A 22,100-nucleotide genomic window follows, 5' to 3' on the forward strand; every position below is an offset into this window, starting at 1 on the left:
AAAGAATAAGAGGCAGTGCCGACAGGGAATCAGACAGAGAGAGGTTTCTGACTTTGGTGCTGGTGAAACTCTCAGAGGTGGAAATGGAATAGGGGTGGGGTGGTGTGCAGCATCAGAGATCTGAGGTACTTGCAGGAGAGATCTAGGAGAGGTTGGATGTACGTATCTAGAAAGCATTTCACTGAGAATTCCATACCCAAATGCTTACAGGGACCAGGGAAGTGCCCTGAATCATGCCAATGCCCCATTCCTAGACAATAGAGTGGAAAGAACAGTGACAATCTGGAGAGAATATGCCCCATCTCGTGACAGTCATAGGGAGAGCAGGTACAATGTTAACAGATTTTTGGATTTTTCAAGAGAAGCTGAAAACAAGGACTGCCAGGTGAAATACTGTCTGCAAGCCAAGTTTCTCGTGGTCAACCCGTTTCTGACTTGTCGGAGCAAGGTAGACCTGAGTCCTCCCTAGAAGTCTGGGGTATGTGTGGTGGTAGCAGAGAGTGTTGGATGCATCTTTCCTAAGGTGATGGGTATACTCGGAACAAGTCAATTCTGGGTGGCTCGGGTGGGAGCCAGCTTCTCTAGCTCAGTTTAGTCGTCACTTGTTTTTTAATGATTACATCAAAGAATGATGTTAAGTGTAAAAAGATAGTTGTAAAATAGTACATTTCACAGGATCCCATTTCTTCATAATATTTTGAGCATATAGTTAGTAAAATAACTGGAGGAATATGCCCAACAGTTAACAGTGGCCATCTCTGAGGAATGGGATTATGAGGCACTTTCTCTTTGTACTATGTATTTCTGTGTATTTGAACTGTTTTATAATGACCATGTATAAAATAAAAACCAATACTGATTTTTAAAAAATTATAGATCTTTTACCTTTTCTAACATTAACTACTATGCATGTTCATATATATATGCAGGTAAACACAAATACCAAATGACTGACAGTGGTTACCTTGGGAAGGGTGCAGGGCTGGGGTATGTTGACACATGAATGGGAGATCTAGTTTTGCTGTCTTTATTGCTTGAATCTTTTTTTTTATAAAGTATTTTTTTAATTAATTTATTTTTGGCTGTGTTGGGTCTTCGTTTCTGTGCAAGGTCTTTCTCTAGTTGCGGCAAGTGGGAGCCACTCTTCATTACCGTGCACGGGCCTCTCACTATTGCGGCCTCTCTTGTTGCGGAGCACAGGCTCCAGACGTGCAGGCTCAGTAGCTGTGGCTCACGGGCCCAGTTGCTCCGCGGCATGTGGGATCTTCCCAGACCAGGGTTCGAACCTGTGTCCCCTGCATTGGCAGGCAGACTCTCAACCACTGAGCCACCAGGGAAGCCCTATTGCTTGAATCTTACACAGTTGACCGTGGATACCAAAATCCTCAGATGCTCAAGTCCCATAGTTGGCTCTCCGTATCTGTGGTCCCACATCCACAGATTCAACCAACCATTGATCATGTGGTACTGTATGAAGTATTTATTGGGGAAAAAACCACGTATAAGTGCACCTGTGCAGCTCAAACCCGTGTTCAAGGGTCAACTGGAATATGTACTCCTGGACTGTAGAAAAATGTGAAAAACTTCAGTGCCCAACACTCTAATCCATCCATCCAAAGTAGAACAAATTGCCCAGGTGGGAAGGAGGGGAAAACCTTCATCAGGACATGGACAATATTGTCCTCATCCCTCCCCAACCCCAGGACCCAGCCCAATCCCCCCAGGTGACCCACACACACTCAAAGAGGAGCCAAGGGGCCTCATTGTAACACTCATTTTTATATAAATATCCGCAAGTCATGTTACAGAATAAGTCCCACCAGGGAAAAAAGTCAACGTTATGTTTTTGTTAAACCGACCCCTGCCTTCTAGGTTGGGCCCCAGCCTGGGGGCACCTGCTGCTTTGGGAAGGCTGGGGCTGCTGCCAAGAGGCTGCTGAAGAAGCTGCCTGTGTGGCCCACCCCCGGGCCGACCCCCTTCTTTGGTGTGTGGTACATGGTGACCTTCTCTGGCCCCCCTTAAGGAGCCTGCGGCAGGGTTCTGGGGAACAGGGTTCTGGAGAGCAAGGCCCAGGAATCCTGGGGGCACTTGGAAATAGAGTGGAGGGGACCAAGCCACTAAGAGGTGGAGTCTGAAGCTTAAAGGTTGCGCCTTTGGGGATGGGGGCACACAGAGGTAACAGGAACAGGTCGGGGGGAACCTGGGCTGACAGCCAAGCAGGAAGCATTTGCCCTTCTTTCTAGCCTAGGTACCCAGGTCCCTTTTCCTGTTGGTCAATCTCCTGCTGGGCCGCAGATTTCCAGGGATAAGCCCTGGGTTCCTGCCTGTTCCCTCCCAGCTCTTCCCGCTACAATCCCCCCTCCCCCCACAGAGAGGCCAGAGGCTAGGAACACAGCACCAGTCTTAGGATTTAATTAACCAGGAAGGGGGATTATTGGGAGGGGCACCCCTGTAAAAATGTACAAAAGGTCTGGGGGGCTATGTGGAAGAGGAGATAAATATGTACATGGAACCCCCCTTCCTTTAGCCCCTCCTCCCCCAGCCCTGAGAGGGCATGAGGACTTGGGTGGTAGGTGAAGAGGAGGGGGGCACTTTGGCCTCTGGCTTAGTGAGCCCTTGGGGAGGCAGGCCAAGGGCCTAGGGGCCCTCAGAAGGGGCGATGGTGCACCTCAGGAGATCACGAGCTATGACCTCTGAAATGACCCCCACACTCATGTACACACACACACACACACACTCACACACACGCACACACACACACACCTCTCTAAAGGCTTGTGACCTCTGCCCTCCCAGTGACCCCAAGATCCAACTGATGCTTGATCTAGTGGGGGTTGGGGCTTACTGCTCCCAGCTTCCACGACCTCAGAGGTGGCTGGTGAGGTCATGACCTCTGCCCTCCAGCCCTGGCTTGAAACCTCAGCTCTAGGACCTTGTCAAAAGAAAAGGGGGATGGAGCTATGCCCCTGCCCCTCCCCTTCCCTCACCTGTCAGCCCGCGCTGGGCCAGGGGCCCGAGGTGGGGAACTAGGCCGAGGGGCGGGCACAAGCGGAGGTGGTGCCCCCAAAAGGGCTCCTGGCGGGGTCTTGCTGAGAAGGTGAGGGGTTCCTGGGGCCGCAGTTGGTGGCGGCGGTGGAGCCAAGCGGCTGTATAGCAGGGGATGGGCAGGCTCCAGACCGTAGAGGCGGGCAGCAGCCACAGCCCCTGGTCCAGTCAGCTCCTCACCCGCCTCATAGAAGCGGGGTGGCCTAGAGAGGCGAGGGGGCCCTGCCAACCAGGCTGGCTCCAGGAAGCCAGCACAGCGCTCTGGAGGACTAGGGCCCAGAAAGGGGGGTGGCCGGGGCCTCTCAAACAGCAGGTGAAGGCCTTGAGGCCCGGTGGTGGTGGCGGCGGCGGCGGCGGCGGCGGCGGCGGCGGCAGCGGCAGCGGCAGCAGCAGCCTCCTCCTTCCGCTCTTCCTTTACCCGCACCGATTCCTTGGCTGGCCTGGCCCCTTCCTCGCCAGCCCGCGCCTTGGGAGTAGCAGGAGAAACTCGGAGCTGGGGCCGTGAGAAGGGGAGGTCCCTGGGGGCAGGTGAGGGAGGAGAGGATGAAGGTACTCCGGAGGTTGGGCTGAGGAAAGGGAGGGCGGAGGGCAGGGCAGGTGGGGGCTGGCGGGGAAGCACACCTGTCTTTCTCCTCCTTAGTAAGAGAGGGCTCCCTCCGCTCCACAGGCCGCTCCTTGTCTGAGCCTGGTGTCCGGGCGGCCTCAGGGGGCCGGACCCAGGCAGGAAAGGCCAGAGGACTGCGGTGCAGGCGGCCCCATGGGTCTGGGGGGGAGGCGAAGGCTGGTGGGGCCCCTGGGCTTTCTTTCTGGGCAAAGACGGCGCCGGAGTCTAGACAGAAGACAAAGTAGAAAGTGATGGGAGGGCTTCCCTGGTGGCGCAGTGGTTGAGAGTCCGCCTGCCGATGCAGAGGACACGGGTTCGTGCCCCGGTCCGGGAGGATCCCACATGCCGCGGAGTGGCTGGGCCCGTGAGCCATGGCCGCTGAGCCTGCGCGTCCGGAGCCTGTGCTCCGCAACGGGAGAGGCCACAACAGTGAGAGGCCCGCGTACCGCAAAAAAAAAAAAAAAAAAAAAAAGAAAGTGATGGGAGCCAGGAGTGGGAGGTCCCACTCAGGCGTCCTCCCAGCCCCCTGCCTGAGCACAGGAGCCCACTGCCCCCACCCCACCCCGCCCAGCACTCACTGAATGTGGGGCTGCCCAGGCCTCCAAAGGCCCCGTTGGAGAGGGCAGCCAAGGAGGCGAAGCTTGTGGGACGCCCAAAGGGATCTGTAGGAGAAAAGGGGGATGGTCAGAGCATTGGGCGGCCAGCTCTGAGCCGGCATCAAGGACTGGCAGGGAAGAGGCTGATCATCAAGCAGGCCCCAGAAAAGCACTGAGCTTTAAGGTGCAACGTGTTGTTTAACCTCACAAGCTCCATGAGGCAGACGGGAGCATTCCCACTTATAGATGATTAAACAGGCTCAGAGAGGTGAAGTGACTTGCCAATCAATGGTCATCTAACCAGTGAGTGGAACTCCCAATCCAGGGCCTCTGACTCCAGAGGTCAGGCTCTTACCCCACAGCCCCCAACACCAGCCACCCAGACCAGCTCTACAGCAAGCCACTCGCCTGAAGGCCTCAGCTAGCTTCCTCCCACCTGCATGCAGGGCTGCTCCCAACCTGACCCTAACTTCGTATATATGTCACATAGCCAGTCAGAACATGTAACTAGCAAGCTGTGGGAACCTCACAATTTCCTCTTCTAGGAACACCTTTCCCTAGGCCAGCCGGCTCAACTCCTCCTCGTCCATCCAAACCCAGGATAAATCTCCCCGAGAAGCCTGCCAAGATCACTGGGTGCCAGTGACCATGCTCTCCGCTGGGCCTGCACAGCCTTCCTCCACCCCACTCTCCCAGGTGGCACACTCCCCACTACCACTGGCTAGTTCAGAGACAGTGACTGAGCTGTCAGGGATTGGCGATTACTCTGCCCTTCCCTATCCCATTTTACAGAGGATGAGATCAAGGCTCAGAGGGGGTAGGGTAACCTGCCCAAGGTCACAAAGCAAGTGGAACCAGGTCTACCCTCCATTCCAGCTGCCTCTCAGGTCTAACTTCTATCCCCAGCTTAACATCTCCTGGAACTCAGGGACAAGGCTTAGGTTGCCCAACATGCCTTTGACTCTTACCAATGTGGGTGCTGGGGCTCAGAAAGGGTCCGTGGGCCCCGGGAGCTGCCGTGAAAGGGTTGGCTGCAGCATGGACGGCACCTGGGGCAGAGAGGCGGGAGATTCTGATGAGGCTGAGTGGACGCAAGGTGGGCCTCGGGCTACAGGTGGGCAACCTCAGGCCCAGAGAGGGCTGGCCAGACTCACCAGTCGCAGTGAAGAGGGAGGCGGCCGGGTGGGAGAGCTCCTGCCCAGGGGGCAGGGCCCCATAGGGCCCCGGAAGGCAGGGCAGGAGGTCGTTCCGAAAGTCAAGCTTGTGGGAGTCGCCCTGCATGGGACAGGGAGAGGGGCAGTGAGTGAGGAGCCAGGTGTGGTCCCGCTCCTGCTCTTCCACCCCGAGGCCCCCTCCGAGGGCTGCCTGGCGCCAAGACAGGGCTTGGGTGGGCCTCTGCCTCTCTGAGAGCCTTCTCTGACCACCCCCCAGTTAGCAAGAGAACCTAGTGCTAACTGTGGAATTGCTCAGGCAGTGACCAGGGACAGGAGGGAACATTTCTGGCCAAGATTCTGCCAAGCTCTGCTGAAGGTAGACGCCCAGAGCTCAGGCAGGCCCGCTCTCCCCAGCCCTCCGGCCCCAGTACCTTCATCTTTTCCTGGTGTCTCAGGATCATGTAAGCCACGCGCACGTGCATGGCACACCACTTCCCTGGTTTCTGCCGCCCCAGAAGGATGACCAAAGGGAAAGGGAAGGAAAGAATGTTCACTCATCACCCACTCCAGACCTGGCCCTGGGCCCAGCCTTGCCGCACAACGTCCCCACTCATCACCCCTACACCTGAGGGATGACTAGGTTCATTTCACAGCCTAGGAAACTGAGGCTCAGAGAGATAAACTGTCTTGCCCAAGGTCCCACGGCCAGCTGTGTCTGAACCCAGGTCTGCGGTTTGCAAGCCTTTCGCTTCCTGCTGTTCCACATCTGGCTGCCTCCACGTCTTGGGCTTCTTGCTTATTCCCAAGCAAGACCCTCCCCTCACACAAACACCCTGACGCCAGCCCCCAGCCTCATGCAGCCTGAGGTCCTCACCAAACTCACCCTCAAAGGTGGCCGGAAATGGTCAGGGATCTGGGAATAGCAAAGCAGAGATTGGCAGCAGTTCAGACCTGTTTACTGACCTGGGCACCTCATCTCCACAGTCCCCAGTGCCCCCCCCAACACCTCCCTGAGACCGTGTGTGGCTCCCTCAAACCTTTCCTTTCCCCATCTCTCCCACTCCGGGCACCTCCCCTCCAGCACCAAGTTACTGAACCTGGCTCCAAGGAGGTGCCCTGCTTGGAAGGCTGCAGAGTGGGTTAGTGGGCAGGCAGGACAGGTTTCTCAGAGAAGAATAGCTATCTGATAAACAGCTTTATATAATGAAGATCTGCTTAAGATTTCTTTAGAAAAAAGTCTTTACTATTGTTAAAAGAAGCTGGAAAACCTCTGTCTAGTCTCTCCTTTAGGAAACAGATCCTCTGCTTTTCACGATGTTCCCAAAGCCCTGTGCTTTAAGGCTGCTCCCCATGTCACTTCACAAAGAAGCAGCTTATCTTTTCATTGTTTTATGGACAGAACTTCCTGGTATGATGTCATTTGAAGAAAAGAGTGCTGTGACAAAAAATTTGAAAACCCCTACAAAAACCATCATCCTAGGAATCTTATTTCTGGGGCAACTTCATGAAATTCCTATCCCTCATGCCTGAGAAATCCTTCATTTACAGAAATTCCCTCTTCTCAGGTTCTCAGGGACACCCCTGACCATATATTAAAGGGAGGAATCAGTGGTTCACTCTCAAGTCAACCCTGCTCTCCCTCAACAGATTTTCCAGCTCCCCGAGGACCTGCCTTGGCCCCCCTCACCTGTGTCCCCTTTTGGGGAAGCCCGCTTGGCACTGGCCCCAGTCGTGGTGGCAGCTCGGGGTTCGTGCTCTGGGAAAGGGGAGTGGAGGGATCAGTCAGGAGAGCTGACACCAGGCATAAAAGGGGTCTAAAACCAAGCTGGCAGCTGGGACAGGGAGGGAGCATGGCTTTGGAGAAACCTGGGTCCACAAGGGGAGGGCAGGAGGATGGGCATGGTTTTGGGGAATGGGAAGGTAAGTGGATCCAGGGGTATCCGGGTTTGTAAGGGGTGGGAGGTGGCAGTGTCCTCTGGATTGGGAGCTCACCTTGGGCTGGAAGGCCCCCTGCAGGGAGCCAAAGGAGACAGCCGGCGGGAGGCCCGGAGGTAGGCCGGGCACTGCGGGAGGGAAGGCCGTGTACGGCTGTGGAGAGAAGGGGACTAGTCCAAGCTGGGGGTGGAGGTGCAGCCCATCTGTGGTCTGCCCATCAGTCCTCTGGCCTCCACCCTAAATCCCCCCCAGGGAGCTCTCCCAGGCTCAAGGCTCTTGTTTTTGAAGCTGAAGACTGGACCCCAACAACCAGGGCCACACGCATTGATGCATCCATGCCCACACACCACACACCCACACCACACACCCACACACCCACACACTCACACACTCTCACACACTCACATTATGCCGGAAAAGGCCTTCCATCTTTCCTGGATATTTCTCAAACTAGGGAAGAGAAGGGAAGAGTAAGCTGCCAGCCAGGAGCCCAGGGCCTTCCCCTGGAAGCCATACCCTCCCCCCAGGTCTCTGAGCCTCATCACCGGCCCAATGAGGAGCTCACCATGTGGGGGCCGTGGGGTGGCAGCAGGCCCGGGGGGTAAGGGGTGAAGTGCTGGTGGGTGTGCTGGTGGGTGTGCTGGTGCTGGTGGTTGTGCTGGTGGAACTGGAAGGCCAGGGGCCGGGCGGAGCCCCCTGCCCCCACCACCTCGGGGCCACCCTGGGCATTCAGGTAGCGAGAGTTCAGGTCCTGGCCGATCAGGTCCTGCTCTGTGGGAGGGGAGGGGGAGAAGGCTTTAACATCTGTAGCCACCGTGTCAGCCTCCTTGGGCCCAGGTGACTGGCCTTCCCTTCTGGCCTTGGGCCACTCCCTCCTCATGCCCTGCTGCTTGCTAAGGTCCAGATGCCCCGAAGCCAACTGGGCCCAAGCCCGGGGCCATGGCCCCCCACCCCCCGGCCAGGACCCCAAACTCACCAGAAAGGGCGTTAGCGGCTGAGGCCCCAGGGTGCCCTGGCACCTGCAGCAGGGGTGGGGGCGGGGGCAGGGCGGGGCCAGGGGAGAATAAGGAGGGGTGGGGGGGTGGGGGTGCGGGCCGCAGCCCGGGTGGGGGGAAGCTGTGGGTGGACAAAGGCAGGGGCAGTGAGGGCGTCGGGGGCCGGTGGGTGAGCTGCGCGGACGAGGAGGAGGCAGATGAGGAGGAAGAGGACGAAGAGGATGATGAGGGGGGAGGCTGAGCCACGGGAGGGGCCGGGGCCTTGGGGGGCGGCCGTGAAGAGCTGGGGAGAGAAGTGGGGAGATGAGTGAGGGGCTGGGAGGTGCCAGCTCTGACGGGAGGGGGTCAGAAGCCTGGGCGATACCTTGACCCTGGTTCTCCAACATGGAAGGTGGTAGAACCTGGCCCCCAGGACCCCCACCCGCCGACCCGGAGAACCCATCCTCAGACTGAGGTACCTCCCACACCCAACAGCCCCCTCTCCCTCTCTCTAGGTCTCTTTTTCCACACAGCTGCCTCTGACGCCTCTGGCCACGTGACTTTCCCTTCTCTGACTCGACCACAGCACAAAACATATCGTTCACTTTGACGCTTAATTACGACAGGCCACCTGGGTTCCCACCCTAAGACAGTGGAAGCAGCACCGCCCTGGCCTGGCCTAGGAGTCAGGAGACCTGAATTCTAGGCCCATCTTGCCATTAACACCCTGGGTGACCTTGAGCAAGTCACTGCCCCTCTCTGAGCCTTAGTTTTCCAATAATAAGAGAATGATAATGATGATAACAATAATAACAAAGATAGCATCGATGATAACAATAGTGTCAGTGATTCTTACCCTTTAGTGAGCACTTACTATAGGCCAAGTGCTGTCACCTGCTTTATATGCTAATCCAAGTCTCCAACATTCCACATCACCTTCCCAATTGCTGCCTCATCCATGGAACTCCCTGTACCGTTTACTTCTTTAACTTAACTCAGTTTGTTTTTACTTAGCCTCACCAAGCAGTAACACGTGAAATAAACGGACTGAGGAACTACTCATATTTTTTTAAAGCACATCAGAGCTGAAAAAACTTTACTCGCATAACATCTAAAATGCGCTCATACCACTAACAAAGAGCGTACACACTTTGGGAAACACTGCATTAAGTCATAATTAATCCTCACAACAGCTTTACAATGAAGGTACTATTATTTCACTTTACAGAAAGAAGAAATCGAGGCTCAGAGAGGTTAAGTGACTTGTCGAAAATCACACAGCCATTAAGCGGCAGAGCAAGAATTTGAATCCAGGTCTGACTGACACCAAAGCCAGCACTCTTAATCATTATGTCAGCATTTCCCAAAGTATGTTCCAAAGAACACTATTCCTAGCAGATGTGCCTTGCGAAAATGTCTCACCAGCAAATAAGACTGGGAAACGGCACAAACTGGATTCCCTTCTATGTGAATGTATAAAGGGTTCTGATAAGTCCTGTAGTAATCTCTTCAGATTTGTTCCACCAGCGTCTCTCAAACTTTTTAGCCTCCGAGTCCCTTTTCAAGTCATATCCCACAGGTACCATCCCATGTCCCAGCCACAGAATGCAGGGGTTGACACCAAAATGACCAAGCCTTTCCAGACCAGGCCAAACCCCTGGACCACTCACCTGCCGGTGCTGAGGTCCAGGCTGCTGCCATAGGGGGAAGTGCGGAGGCCGAAAGGCGAGACCCGAAGCTGCAGCTGGGGCTGGGGTGGGGGTGGCAGACTGGGGGCGGCCGGCAAGGGTGCAGGGGGTGAGACAGGAGGCCGAGGGGCCGGTGGAGGCGGTGGTTCCTTCGGGGGGAAAGGCACTAGCAGCGGGTCGGGCCCTGGGGGCTGTTCCTGGCTCCGCTCCAGGCCCGACACTTTAGGGACTACGGAGAGTTTTGCTTCACAGTTCCCATTGAAGGCGCCGTGGGGGCCCGAGGCTGTGAAGGCAGGATGGCAGATATATTCAGTTGAGGTCCACGTTCACCCAATTTCCCTCCCTTGTCTCCAACCCCAGCCCCTTGGGACCAACCTTTGCTGGTTGAGACAGTAAAGGACGGGTCAAGGTCATCATCGGAGACCTGGGGAAGAAGGACAGGAACAGGGACAGGTTCTGGTCAGGTCAGGCCCTCACTCAGGAAGGCCAACAGCCTCTGGAGTCTGCTAGGAACTGGTAGTGGTGACAAGTCTAGTCCATCAACTTAGCTGAAATCCACCAAAGATTGTGAGCTCTAGGGGGCCCTATGCTTGGGGAAAAGGGTAGAGCAACTGAGCCTGAGAATCTGATAGGCTGGGAGGACTGAACTGAGGCAGCATGGAAGTAGCAGAGAAACAAGCAAATCAAAAATGTCAGATATCACTTAACTGCTGGCTCAGATGCCTACCTGGCTTACAGATTTGTTTGGTCCATAAATGCTAGCAAAATTCTTAAACTAATTGCTGATATGTAGAAATCCGGAGATTCCTCATAAAAACTCAGACTTGCAGGTTCTCTTGAGAATGGGCCCCTATTCTCCCAATAGTGGCTGCCCCGTTTGGATAGACAAGTACTATTTGTTTCACCACAGTTCCTGTCCAGCCAACTTTTTAAACTACAGCAAGACACACATCAGGGAGTACAAATTTAGTTAGTTACAGGAGTACAGCACCAACCGTTAGAACACACAGTTTCAAAATTAGCACATCAGCCCTAAGGATAAAATGAAATACACCTTTACAGGATATATTCTTAAACTGACTACAATGGTTTAGTGTCCTCACTGCCATGACCATGGTCTCAGCTCAGACTCTAATCTACAGGAACAGACTAATGGCTAGCAGGAAGGACCAACTGGATTCCACAGCCACCCCAGGTTTCCGTGGAGAACCACTGGTATCTCCAGGGGCTTTGGAAAGGATGGCACAGCAAGGCATGGGCCTTTGATTCTTTGGTCAATTGGCTCTAGTTACCAAATATAACTTGTCACTTTCTCAATCCCCCGCCCCATACTTCCTCCCCAAAAATCTAATTCTGGCTCAACCTAACACACGTTCCCCACTTAAGGGGAGACTCTGTCTGCTGCACAAGGAAACTTTTAAGCTGCAGTTCATTTTACGAGCTGTAATACTGCCCACCCAACAAGTTCTAGCCCCACTCACCCTCTCGTCCAGATCGCTTTCCGCGTCACACTGGGGAAAGGAAAGACAGAGGTGTCACAAGAGGGAAGAGGAGTGGGGGCAAAGGTCGAGAGGGGAATTTCAGACAGGGAGCGAAAGGGGAGGGGCTGGTACAGGTGGAGAGCACTTACTATGTATCCAGCTTCCAGAGAATGACGGGAGGAGGCCTGAGAAAGACCAGAGTCCAGAGGTAAGGGAGGCTGACTGGCGAGGCCTTTGGATAAAGTCTAAACTGCCCGGCAAGGCACTCAAGGCCCCTCATGACCTATTCTCAATCTCTTTCTACTGTCCACCCCTTGTTCTCAATGCTCTGGCAATTTTTCAAATATACCAGATTCTCACATCTCTGTGTTTTCGCCCAAAACAACTTAGCCCTGTTTCTCTTCTTAGCAAACTTATGACTATCCTTCAAGGCCTGACTAAGACATCCCAGGGGGCTTTCCCTAACCACAACCCTCCTCCCATCCCCCAGACAGAATGAGTGGCTTCCTCATGTGGGCTTCTGCAGCATCTCTCCCAGATCTCTGCCTTCTGTTGCTTCTCAGGTTTTCGTCTAGGTATTTGCTCAAAGACTGCTTCTTTCCTGCTATACTGACACCGACTTGAAAAGGTGTGCAGAAGCCATATCTAACTTATGATTCAACTAAGTCCCTTTGCTATATCTCTGAATTATGAATATGTTTGAGGCAGACGTAATGTCAGCCAAAAGCAGGCAAGTCTGACTGCGGACATGTCTGTCAGACCTGGATGGAGCAGTGGAAGCTCAAATTTGCTCTGCCTTTCTCTTTGCCCTTAGAAACTGGGGTCACTGTTTACCATGGGTAGCAGCACTGCTGATGGAAAATGGGTCTATGTGAAGAACATTCTGCAGAGTTTTAAAGGACAGGGATTTGGAACAAGCTCACCTCTTTCCTTCTCCGCTTATTGGGCCATTTTCGGGCCCGATCCCCAGAGGGCCGGCCAGGCTCTCGATCAGAGCTGTCCCCTGGTTCCCCAGTTGCCCCACTGGAGCCCCCCCTCTTCCGCTTCCCAGAATGCTTCAGCCGATGCTCCAGTCGCTCTGGGGGCTGAAGAGACGCATCCTTCTGTGGAGGAGAAGGTGGAACTACAGTAGATGGAGAAAGGAAAGCTCCGACCTCTCTAGGGGTGACCAGGCTACCAAAGTGGCTCTCAGGCCAGGTAACCTGGTTGGTCCCTGGAGACTAGCTCTACCTCCTCCCACCCCAGGGTGGGGCAGCGGCCTGGCCAGAGGAGCCGGTTGCTCTGGTTTGGGGTGCCAGCATTCCCCCCTCAACTCCACCCCCTCCAGGCACCGTACCCTTCTCTCTGGCCCTCTGAAAAGGTCCCCGGCCCCATCAGGCCCCACCTGCAAGGCCTCGAGGCTGGCGAAGCTGGCGATGGCGAAGCCATCGATCAAGTCCTCCTCCTCTTCTTCTTCCTCCTCAGGCTCCTCCTCAGCCTCCCCATCGTCTGCGCCCCCCTCCTCCTCCTCCTCCTCTTCCTCCCCGCGGCTGCCCGAGCCAGCAGGCCGCTTCCGAGCTCGGGGTCGCGGGGGCCGAGGCCTAGGACGCGGCCGCCGCCGTCTCGGGCCTCCGGGCCGCTCTCCAGACGAAGCTGACGACCAGGGCCTGGCGGGCGGCGGCGGCGACGACGACGACGACGAGCCGCGCGGGGCGGCCAACAGGGCCCGGGGCGCGTCGCTGCCGGGACCTCGGCGGCGCCGCTGCTCCCGGTCTCGGTCTCGGCGCGAGCAGCGCCGCCGCCGCCGCTCCCCCTCAGCGGCCCAGCCCGGGCCCGGAGCCGCGGCCGCTGCCGTCTCCATGGCGACCGCCCTCAGCGCCGCATCCGGAGGCGGCGGGCCCCGAAACCGCCTGTCCGCAGGCCCGGGGTCGCAGGCGCGGCGCTGGCGGCTGCACAGGGACGAGAGGGCCACGGCTTCCCCTTTAAAGCTGGATCTGCTGGCCCCGAGCTTGCCCCAAGGCCAAGGCCCGGGGTGCCGGCGCCGCCCCCGGGGCGACAAGCCTGAGAGCCCCCCCTGTGGGGCCGGCGGGGCCGAGACGGCGAAAACGGGGCGGTCGTCCCTTTAAGGCAAGGCCTCAAGCTGTCCAGCCCCTGGCCCCTTTAAGACGACCCGACGGTGTCCGACCGGCCTAGTTCGGTGGCCACCCCCTGCCAGGGGTCGAGACAACTCTCCCCGAGGAAGAGGAAGGGCCACCCCTTTGCCAGGGGCCGAAAGCTCGCCCCGAAACGCAGACCTCCCCTTTAAAAGTGCCTCAAGTCCGCCGGCTAAAAGAGGCCACCCCTTTAAAGAGTCCAGGGTTCTCCAAACAGCAGGCCGCCCCTTTAAGGGCTCGGGAGTTAGTTTCTAGTCCTCCACAAGCGGCCACTTCCCCTTTAAGTTGAATTTAAAGGACTTCTTGCGTGGGGGAGAAGTGGCGGTGAGAATTCCCACTCGCTCCACTTCTCCCAACAGTACAGTTCTCAATTTGTCAGCATCTGGTTCGGTGGCTTCCCCTTTAAAGGCTGGCGTTGTAGTCGGCCGAGATCAGTGGCCACCCCTTTAAGGAGATTTAAAGGGGCCTCTTCCAGGCCCAGCTCTTCCAGCCTCCGCCTCCGGTCGCCATGAAAGGCGCGAGGGGGGGGCGGGGCCGCGGGGGCCAGCCCTCCAAAGCCCCGGATGTGAGGCAACGGTGACGGGTAGAGCTTGTCTGTCTGCCGACATAAAAGTCTCTTCCTCCTTTCCTCCGTCTCTGTCTGACTTGCGTCTTAAGGGATCCGGAACGGCTATTGGGCACCGAGGGAACTCCAGCTCACCCTCCTGTCGTCTCCTTTGGAGTCTTGGGCCTCTTCTCCGCCAGGACTTCCCTGCCCCTCCTCCCTCTTCCTTCTCAGCCTACGCCTCCTTCCTCTCTCGGCCTCCTCCCACTCTCCGCCCCCTTCCCCATCTCCCCTCTACAGCCTTAGTCGTTGATAGGTTGAGAAGTGTACGTCAAGACGAAGGGCGGAGTCAAACTCTGGGGAGTGAGTAATATGTAACCGCCCTCAAATCTTGGATTGGGTATGTCAGATTAGCTCCGCCTTTCATCAAGTCTTGTGACTCGACTGGTTAAAAGTAGGTGCTTGGGGCGGTTCTCCAGATGACCCCGCCTCTTCCTGCTCTTTTCATTGGCCCGTATCCTGATGGCGTCAAGGCGAGGATCTAGATGTAGTGCGCGAGGCCTAGGGGACGGTTGGCCGCTGGGCGGCGCGCGGCCGCGGAAGGTCCCAGTCGACAGCCAGCAGTATCTCTCCCTTTCCGCTGCTTGGCTTAGCCCACAGGCAGCCTGGCTTCTCGCGCATGCGCGTGGTGATACCACCATCCGGCTGGCAGCCCAGCGGGATACCCCGCCGTGCGTGGTGGCTAGAGCACGCGGCGTGCTTTGAGAGCGCCAGCCGCGCGGGAAGGAAACCTCATCCCGTTATCGCTCGGTGCAGTGGGAGAGTGCTGGCCTGTGGTCTCCGCGTGCTAACAAGAAAAAAACAATGCCGGGCACCTTCTCACATATTAACTCATTTGACAATGAGAAGTATCTTAGGAAAGTACTGCTATCGGCCCCATTTTACAGATGGAGAGGGGAATTGATGCACACTTAATTTCCTAACCAAGATTTGGACTCAAGAAGCTTAGCTCCAGTCTGTGCTCTTTACCACTGCTCTGTTCTGCCTCTAAGTTATGAAAGATGTAGAGTGCCGCTTGTGTCCTCTGGTTGCCTGGGTTACCCTTTTAGTGTGGACATTACACTGAGAGTCAACTTGCTTTCTTATGTATAAAATGGGTATAATTCTCACAGGGCTATGTGTAGGTCAATTACCTGTGACAGGTTGTAGGTGCTTAATTACAGCTGATTACTCTTAGCTCTTGAATCCAGCAGCAGGTTCCTGGCCTGCGTGTTAGGAGGAACTCAGGGCCATCTTGAACAAGGCCTTAATCCACTCTGGGACTTTCAGTCTTCTTTTTTTTTTTTTTTGCCGCGCTCCGCAGCATGCGGGATATTAGTCCCCCGGCCAGGGATCAAACACGTGCCCCCTGCAGTGGAAGCACGAAGTCCTAACCACTGGACTGCCAGGAAATTCCCTCGGTCTCCTCCTTGATGTAAGTGAACTGAGAGAACCCTGACCAGGGTCACATTATCTTCTGGAGCATATTCAGTAGTATCCCTCCACATAGGAAAATTCTCAAATCAAGAGGGTATCTCCAATGACCATTCCTCTACCCCCCTCCCTATATCCAACCTTCATCATCTTCCCTGGTCCCTCCTGTTTCCCAGTTTCGGGTGCCAAAGTAGAAACACCAGCCAGTACTGCCAGTTAATCTCAAACTCAGCTAGAGACATACAAAAGAATCAGAAACATATCGAAAACTTTACTGGAAACACAGAGAAAAAATATAACTGTCTCAGAGACTTCCCCTCCCTCCAGGATGGATGGACAAACAGATGGAGCTTCTAAGTCCGATGGGGCCGCTCTCGATCCCTTTCCTCCTCCTCCAGGAGCAAGGCATCCAGCTCCTGCAGTCGCTGCTGTAGCAGGGGTCCTACATCTGGGTTGGGGGCCAGATTGGGAGTAAGGGTCCTGCCAGCTGCAGCCCGGGCCCCGCGAGATGGCCGCCGGGATCGAGGAAGACTACTGTCCCGAAATTCTACAGTTCGCCGGAGCTTCCTCGAGCTGGTGAAAATCAGAGTCCCGTTGCGCTCCCGGGGTTCCTCAAAGATGGTCTCAAAGGTCCTGGACCAGGCAGGGAGGAGTGCTGGTTACCAGCACGCTCCCTGGTTCCATATTTCCCTCTGTCACCCCCAAGCCTTCAACGTTTCTCACCTCCTGGTTGTGGGTGACTGGTAATTCTTGTTGGTGTAAATTTCTTCCAAGCTGAACTCCTTCTTGTTCAACCTGTGAGCAAAGAGGAGCAGAGGCCTCTGAGAAACCTGGGGCCAATGGGCCTGGAGAAGGGGTAATCAAGGCCTGGTCTGTATTTCAGTTTCTGGAACATGCCAGGAGTGCTGCCTGAGGCAGACAAATGGTTCTAAGCATAAACCATGTCCAGACCAAATTGACTCCTCCAAGCTGGACTGTGCTCCCTAAGAGGAGATGAAGCCACACTCAGGGGATCTGAGCCTACACCTGTTTGGCCAAGGCAGCTCCGTGCACAACAAGTCTCTCACCTGATTGGTCGAGGCAGCCCCATTGGTGTAAGGTTTGGTTGAGAACGGGCCGGTGTCCTGCGTATTCTGAATCGAGAAACCTTTCCCATGGTCTGCAAAAACGGGGCAGAGTGTAAAAGTGCAGCATGGGCTCAGGCTCCCACTTGTCTCCTCCCCCTTCATCTGTACCTCTACCTTGGTCTTGGGGTCTGAAAGCACCTGGTCTTCTGAGGCCCTTGGCTCCTTCCTCTTGGTTGAGCTCAACCTGCAGAGGAGGTCAAGGCTCAGGGCCAAACAGCATTCACAGCAACATCCCCATCTCCTGCCCACTGGATACTAGGGAAGGAGGCTGGGCCCAGACCATGGCCAGAGCTTTAAGGAGGGTTTATCAAGAGCACTACCTGGGTTCTGCAGGTTCAGAGAAGGAAGAAGTGGACGTGGTAGACGAGCAAGATGTGATGAGGGGAGGAGAGCCTCCCACTCCTCCAAGAGGGAAGACCTCTTTCCGGAGACAGGGCCGAGGGGGTGGTGGGGCTCGGGCCATCTCTCCACCACCCACAGTGTGCCGCCGAGGCCGTGGCCGGCTTGGGTGGGGTGGAGCAGGGGGCCAGCTGCAGGTATCTGGGCCAGGGGGCCCCAGATCAGGGCAGGAGTGGCTTCGGCCCAGAGAGGGCTTAGGGAGAGGTGCTGGGGGATTCGGGTCTTGGGCCCGCCATTGGCGGATAGGGGGCCGGGGACTGACAGATGCAGTGCCCTCAGCAGCCCCAGACTGCTCGGCCTCTGAGATGGCAATCTTCAACTCCAACTTCATGGGGGGTGACGGGGGCGGGGGCCGTGGGGCTTTGTTGGGTGTGAGGAAGATGTCAGCAAAGCTCTCCAGCTTGGAGCGGACGGAATGGAAGAGGGGGGCCAAGCCCCAGGGACTGAGGCGGGGGCGTAAAAGGCTGGATGGCGGTGGGGTCGATGGGAGCTCCAGAACAGGATCTGGGGCTGAGGAAAGGAGAGGGTCAGGTGGGTATTCCTCAGCTGCAGGTGTCTAAGCCCCACTTCAGTAACCTTAGTCCCTCCCCAAACACTAATCTTTGCCCACAGAGGAATAAGCCCATCCCTAAAATACCAAGCCCTAAATTTAGAAGTTAAGCTTCAGGTCTCTGAAGTCTAAACCCCATCTTCATACACCAAGCTCTGCCCCGGGAGGGGGTTAAGCCCCATCCCCAACTCGTCACCTCACATTTCTAAGCTCAGCTAGAATGTTCCAGAACCCCAAGTCTCATCCATCTGAGTCCTTACCTGGTGGTGGGCTCTCCAGAGGGTTTGCAGACAGGGCAGATGGCTGGAATGGGGGTTCCACGTCCCTGGGTGGAGGCTTTGGCTGGTGAACCATCATCCTTGGCTCAGTTCTGGGGTGAAGGGGCAAGTTAAAGGCTGAGGAAGCTTCCAGATTCAGATCCCACCTAAGCCAGCACCTCCCCTGTCCCTTAAGGCTTCTGAAAGTGCTACAAGGAAGGACTGGACATGTAAATTCTGATGCCCCTAGCTCTGGCTGCCTGGATAATGGCTGTTGCCTGCACATTTTGATAATCCCTTCCCCAGCCCTCTCACCTTCTCGCTGGGACGGTGAAGTTGGGAGTCTCATCGGCAAAGCCCTGGATATAAACAGGGGATGGTTGTGAGGAGGCAAGGAAGTCCCCTGTGGTCTCTGTAGCTTCCCACATCCCAACTCTCTCGGTCTTGATTCCTGCCTGGGTTCACGCTAAAGACTTTTTCATATAGGTCTTTGCTCAGACAGTGTCTTCCACCCTAAAACGCTGTCCTCCTTGCTCTGAGCAAAATTCACCCCAGACTCAGCCCTCCTACCCCTGTCTTCTATGCCCACTGGCATGCCTGCCCCCAGCTGAACTCCTGACATCTTTCCCTGAAGTTTCCATACCTCCGCTGGGGGTCTGGAGCTGGCAATGTCCTCTAACATCACCACCAGAGTGGGCTGGGGGGCCTGGTCCACCTTTTGTGAAGGGCCCTCCTCTGGGCCAGGTGTTGTCCTTGATCTATGCCTCAGTGTGGAAGGGGACTGATGCACACGGCTCAGGGGCTCTCGGCATAAGTGCAGTGGGTCGGGAGGCCTAGAGAGGGACCAGGAATATCAGTGGGGCTCAGCTGTGTTCCCAGCTTACCCCCCATCCTGCCATACTCACCTGGCTTGTGGGGACCACGTGGCCTGTCGGGGTGGCGAGGCAGGTGGATGGCTGCGGACAGAATCCTGACAGTTGCTGCGGTGCCGTGGGGTGGATATCTCCTCTTGGGGCACCAGGGGGACCTAGGGGAGGAGGAAGTGTCAAGAGCAAGGTGACGGAATGAGGCTGGACAGGGCCTCCCTGTGCCTAACAGTGCCCTATGCCACAAAAATGACAGAAATCGTGGCTAGAATTCATTCAAGATCCCCAAAGAAGAGGTCAGTGATGGCCCTCAATTAAGGGCCAAATATGACAGTGTCCTGAGCTGCTGGTGTGGGAGCTGGATAATGTCACCCAGGATATTTGAAGAAATGAAAAGGAGAGGGTGACCTGGAGTGAGTCACTGCCCTATTTGGGGCCTCAGTTTTTCTAATCTGTGCAATGGAGCCAAAGTCCTCAGCCTGCTTCCCAAGGATTGCCTAGAAGTTGGGCTGGGAAGAAAGCAGAAGAGTTGTAGGGATGTGGTTTCAGCCCAACAGAGTTGGTAGTGGGGAATGGGCACTGGAGACCCTGCCCAATTCCAGGCTGGAGTGAGAGCCAAGGAAAAACAAACAAACAAACAAAAAACTTTAGCATTAGGGAGGCTGTCTGATGGACGAGTGTGAGTGTGAGGTGTTTGGACCTCCGTTATCCTCACTAGTGATCTAGTTTGACTTTGGTACTGAGGGGACCTGAGGGAGAAGGGGGCCTCTCAGTTCAAGGGGCTCACCATGTGGGCATCCATGACATCTTCCAGGACCACGGCCAGGACTCGCCGAGAAGCTTTTTCCAAGGGCGACGGGGCCCCGAAGGGCTGCAGCTTCGGCCGTTTGGGGCTCCTGGCTCCCCATAACGCTCGAGCCAGGGGCTGGCGGCACAGACCCTGCCGGCCAGGCGGGCTGGAGGATGAGAGAAGCAGAGGACGGTCGCCTGAGCCTGTTGTTGGCTCTGTGGTTTCCCCGGTACGGCCACCAGGCTCCCCGTTTCCCGGGCTCAAGACAGGCGGGCGGGGTGCGCTCTCACCTGGAGTCCCCGGGCAAGTCCATGGGGGAAGCGGCGGCTCCGGGGAGTCCCTGGGGGATCCCAGGCTCCAGCCTGGGGTGGGGCGGGGAGCGGGGGAGCCGGGAGTGAAGGCCAGCCCCTCCCGTGGGGCTCCGCCCTTCATGGTCCGCCCGCGGCTCCCGGTAGCTCACGGGCCGGAGCCCTGGGGCCCGTAACGCCCCCGCCTGGCTGCCGGGAACGGGTGTCTTCCCGCTGCCGCCGCAGCGACCAGCGGATCACTCGCGCCCTGCCTGGGCCGCGAAAACCTGGATTGCTGCGGCCCCCGTTCTCCCACGGCCCGAGCCTCCTGGGGCCTTTGTCCCTGCGGATTCCGCCCTGAGATTCCCCCGGGATCAGCTGGGATCCCGGTCCTCGGAGGCTCAGTTTCCGCCGGAACCCTCTTCAATTCTCATCCACCCCCAGCGAGTGGCCGAGGACTCCGAAGCAATACTCCCACACGCCGACGGTTCCCCACTCCCACTAGATCCCCTAGACTGGATCCGCGCGTAAAGAATCCTACAGCGCTGTTCCTCCAAACAGACGCCGCGCGAGGATCCTCCTCTCCCTGTGAGCTTCGGCTTCGCAAAGCTCCACTCAGACAGGGGCGGCCTGAGCTTGAGCATCAGGAACTCAGTCCGGATCCCTGGGGATCCACTGTCAAGCAGATAACCCCTTCACTCCAATCCCGGGAGGTCCCGCCCACAGACCCCCTCCCTCCGCCCTCCCCTGATCCCCGCCCAGCGCTCTCCCCAGCCGGGGACCAGATGGTTCAAAAGTTTCTTTCCCTCCCTCCTCCCGCCCTCTCTCCAGCCGTTCGGTGCCCTCCCCCGCGCGCAGCTCACCGCCGCCTCCCGCGGATCCCGGGTCTTCGACGGCTCCCACCTCCGGCTCCTTTAAAACTAGCCTTACCCAGCACTGCCCAACCGCCGAGGGCCTTCTTCTTGAAGCCTTGGGGCACCGCCCAATCGCCGGTCCCCGTCTTCCGGGGTGGTGAGAAGCTAAGTGAAGCCGCCTGGCGGCCATCATCCCTAGGGGCAAGAAGCCAAATTTGGCAGCGCCGCCATTATAATTGAGGGCAGATTGCGCTGAAACCGATGAACCGAAGTAGACCGGACGGCGTCATCTTCTCCGGTCAGTGAGTGGCCGAAGACTATGGCAAGTTTCTTGAGCCATTGAGGCAACTGTCGTGAAGCTCGGTTACCGCCACGTTTTTTAAGGGCATCTTCCGGTTCTTTCGTTTTTAGACCAATAAACGTGAACTGAGTGCTAACGATATGTGAAATTCCCAATTTCCTAGAGAGGCCCCATTGAGCCCGTTTCCAGTACCATCGTAGGCTCCTGAACCGGGTTCCCACGTTGCAGGGAAGAGTTTGGCTAGGGCTGGTGCCGCCTCAGGCTCCTTTGCTCTCACGGTGTCCTGGAGAGACTGGGCTCAGTCAAAGCGGTGAAGAGGGTGGGGCATTGAGCTTCACTTTACCCGAGTGTTGTGTATCTCTTCCTGGAGGAGCGGGGTTTCTATAGAGGGCTCAGTACAGAGGCGTCATTGCAGGAGACCAGTAACCACCTTGGCGTGCTTGATGGGTCCGCTTTTCTCTGGGGCTCCCACGAGCCCTCTTTCAAGAGGGGCCTGGCTGATGTGGTGTGTAAATAGTCCTTAGTAGTAGGGGATCGGGGATGGAATCCTACTGCTTAGAGAGGCTGCGTCACGGAACTTTTATACCAGGAGCCTGCTGTTGGTGGGGAGGTAGTGGGCATGTACTGGCTTCTTGTACTGTGAAGGCGCCCTCACTGCCTAACCAAAGCCCATGCCTCCACTAGTTCTCCTTCCCCAGGATTCCCTGGTCCAAACTAGTACTCTTCTTTTTTTTCTTTATTTAAAAAAAATTTTTATTTTGGGCCACGCTCCCAGGGCATGCGGGATCTTAATTCCCCGACCAGGGATCGAACCCCTGCCCCCTACAGTGGAAGCTGGGAGTCCTAACCACTAGACCGCCAGGGGATTCCCTTGTGTTTATTTTCTTGATAGAACAAAAAAGCCTGAAGCCTAGAATCCTGGGTCTGAGATGAAGGTGCAGAGTGACCTACTCAGCCCAGCATAATTCTCTTTTATGGGATTGAGTGATAAGATTAATGATCCAGAAAGGAAGATATGGAAAGAACAGCATCGGTAGAGTTGG

At 56.3% G+C, this 22,100-nt stretch overlaps 2 protein-coding genes across 9 annotated transcripts; both read right to left on the minus strand.

Annotated features, from left to right (window-relative positions):
* Positions 1-1,763: 1,763 nt before the first annotated feature.
* On the minus strand, positions 1,764-14,402 carry FBRS (fibrosin). Of its 3 annotated transcripts, none has more exons than XM_060078074.1 (18): positions 12,862-14,402; positions 12,401-12,580; positions 11,627-11,662; positions 11,478-11,507; positions 10,372-10,420; positions 9,979-10,279; positions 8,311-8,612; positions 7,900-8,105; positions 7,740-7,784; positions 7,392-7,487; positions 7,087-7,155; positions 6,283-6,312; positions 5,831-5,902; positions 5,400-5,520; positions 5,214-5,294; positions 4,228-4,311; positions 3,667-3,874; positions 1,764-3,563 (listed from the first exon to the last, which is right to left on the minus strand). In XM_060078074.1, the coding sequence occupies exons 1-18, from the start codon at positions 13,315-13,317 to the stop codon at positions 2,984-2,986; spliced, it is 2,946 nt and encodes a 981-aa protein (XP_059934057.1). In that variant the 5' UTR covers positions 13,318-14,402; the 3' UTR covers positions 1,764-2,983. The 3 variants fall into 3 exon arrangements, with proteins under 3 accessions (XP_059934057.1, XP_059934056.1, XP_059934058.1); XM_060078073.1 differs by having other exon boundaries at positions 6,274-6,312; XM_060078075.1 differs by lacking the exon at positions 7,740-7,784 and having other exon boundaries at positions 6,274-6,312.
* A 1,475-nt stretch (positions 14,403-15,877) lies between these two features.
* Positions 15,878-21,321, minus strand: PRR14 (proline rich 14). 6 transcript variants are annotated; one of them, XM_060078944.1, is made up of 11 exons: positions 20,833-21,321; positions 19,613-19,781; positions 18,865-18,986; positions 18,603-18,792; positions 18,275-18,318; positions 17,963-18,072; positions 17,074-17,662; positions 16,862-16,937; positions 16,694-16,785; positions 16,350-16,421; positions 15,878-16,259 (listed from the first exon to the last, which is right to left on the minus strand). In XM_060078944.1, exons 2-11 carry the CDS (start codon positions 19,625-19,627, stop codon positions 15,980-15,982), a joined length of 1,590 nt encoding a protein of 529 aa, XP_059934927.1. In that variant the 5' UTR covers positions 19,628-19,781; positions 20,833-21,321; the 3' UTR covers positions 15,878-15,979. The 6 variants fall into 6 exon arrangements, with proteins under 6 accessions (XP_059934927.1, XP_059934926.1, XP_059934924.1 ...); XM_060078943.1 differs by having other exon boundaries at positions 20,766-21,321; XM_060078941.1 differs by lacking the exon at positions 20,833-21,321 and adding an exon at positions 19,906-20,025 and having other exon boundaries at positions 16,868-16,937.
* Between the last annotated feature and the right edge of the window lie 779 nt (positions 21,322-22,100).

The sequence above is a fragment of the Mesoplodon densirostris genome, chromosome 16 (assembly GCF_025265405.1).
Source record: "Mesoplodon densirostris isolate mMesDen1 chromosome 16, mMesDen1 primary haplotype, whole genome shotgun sequence".
Lineage (NCBI taxonomy): Eukaryota > Metazoa > Chordata > Mammalia > Artiodactyla > Ziphiidae > Mesoplodon > Mesoplodon densirostris.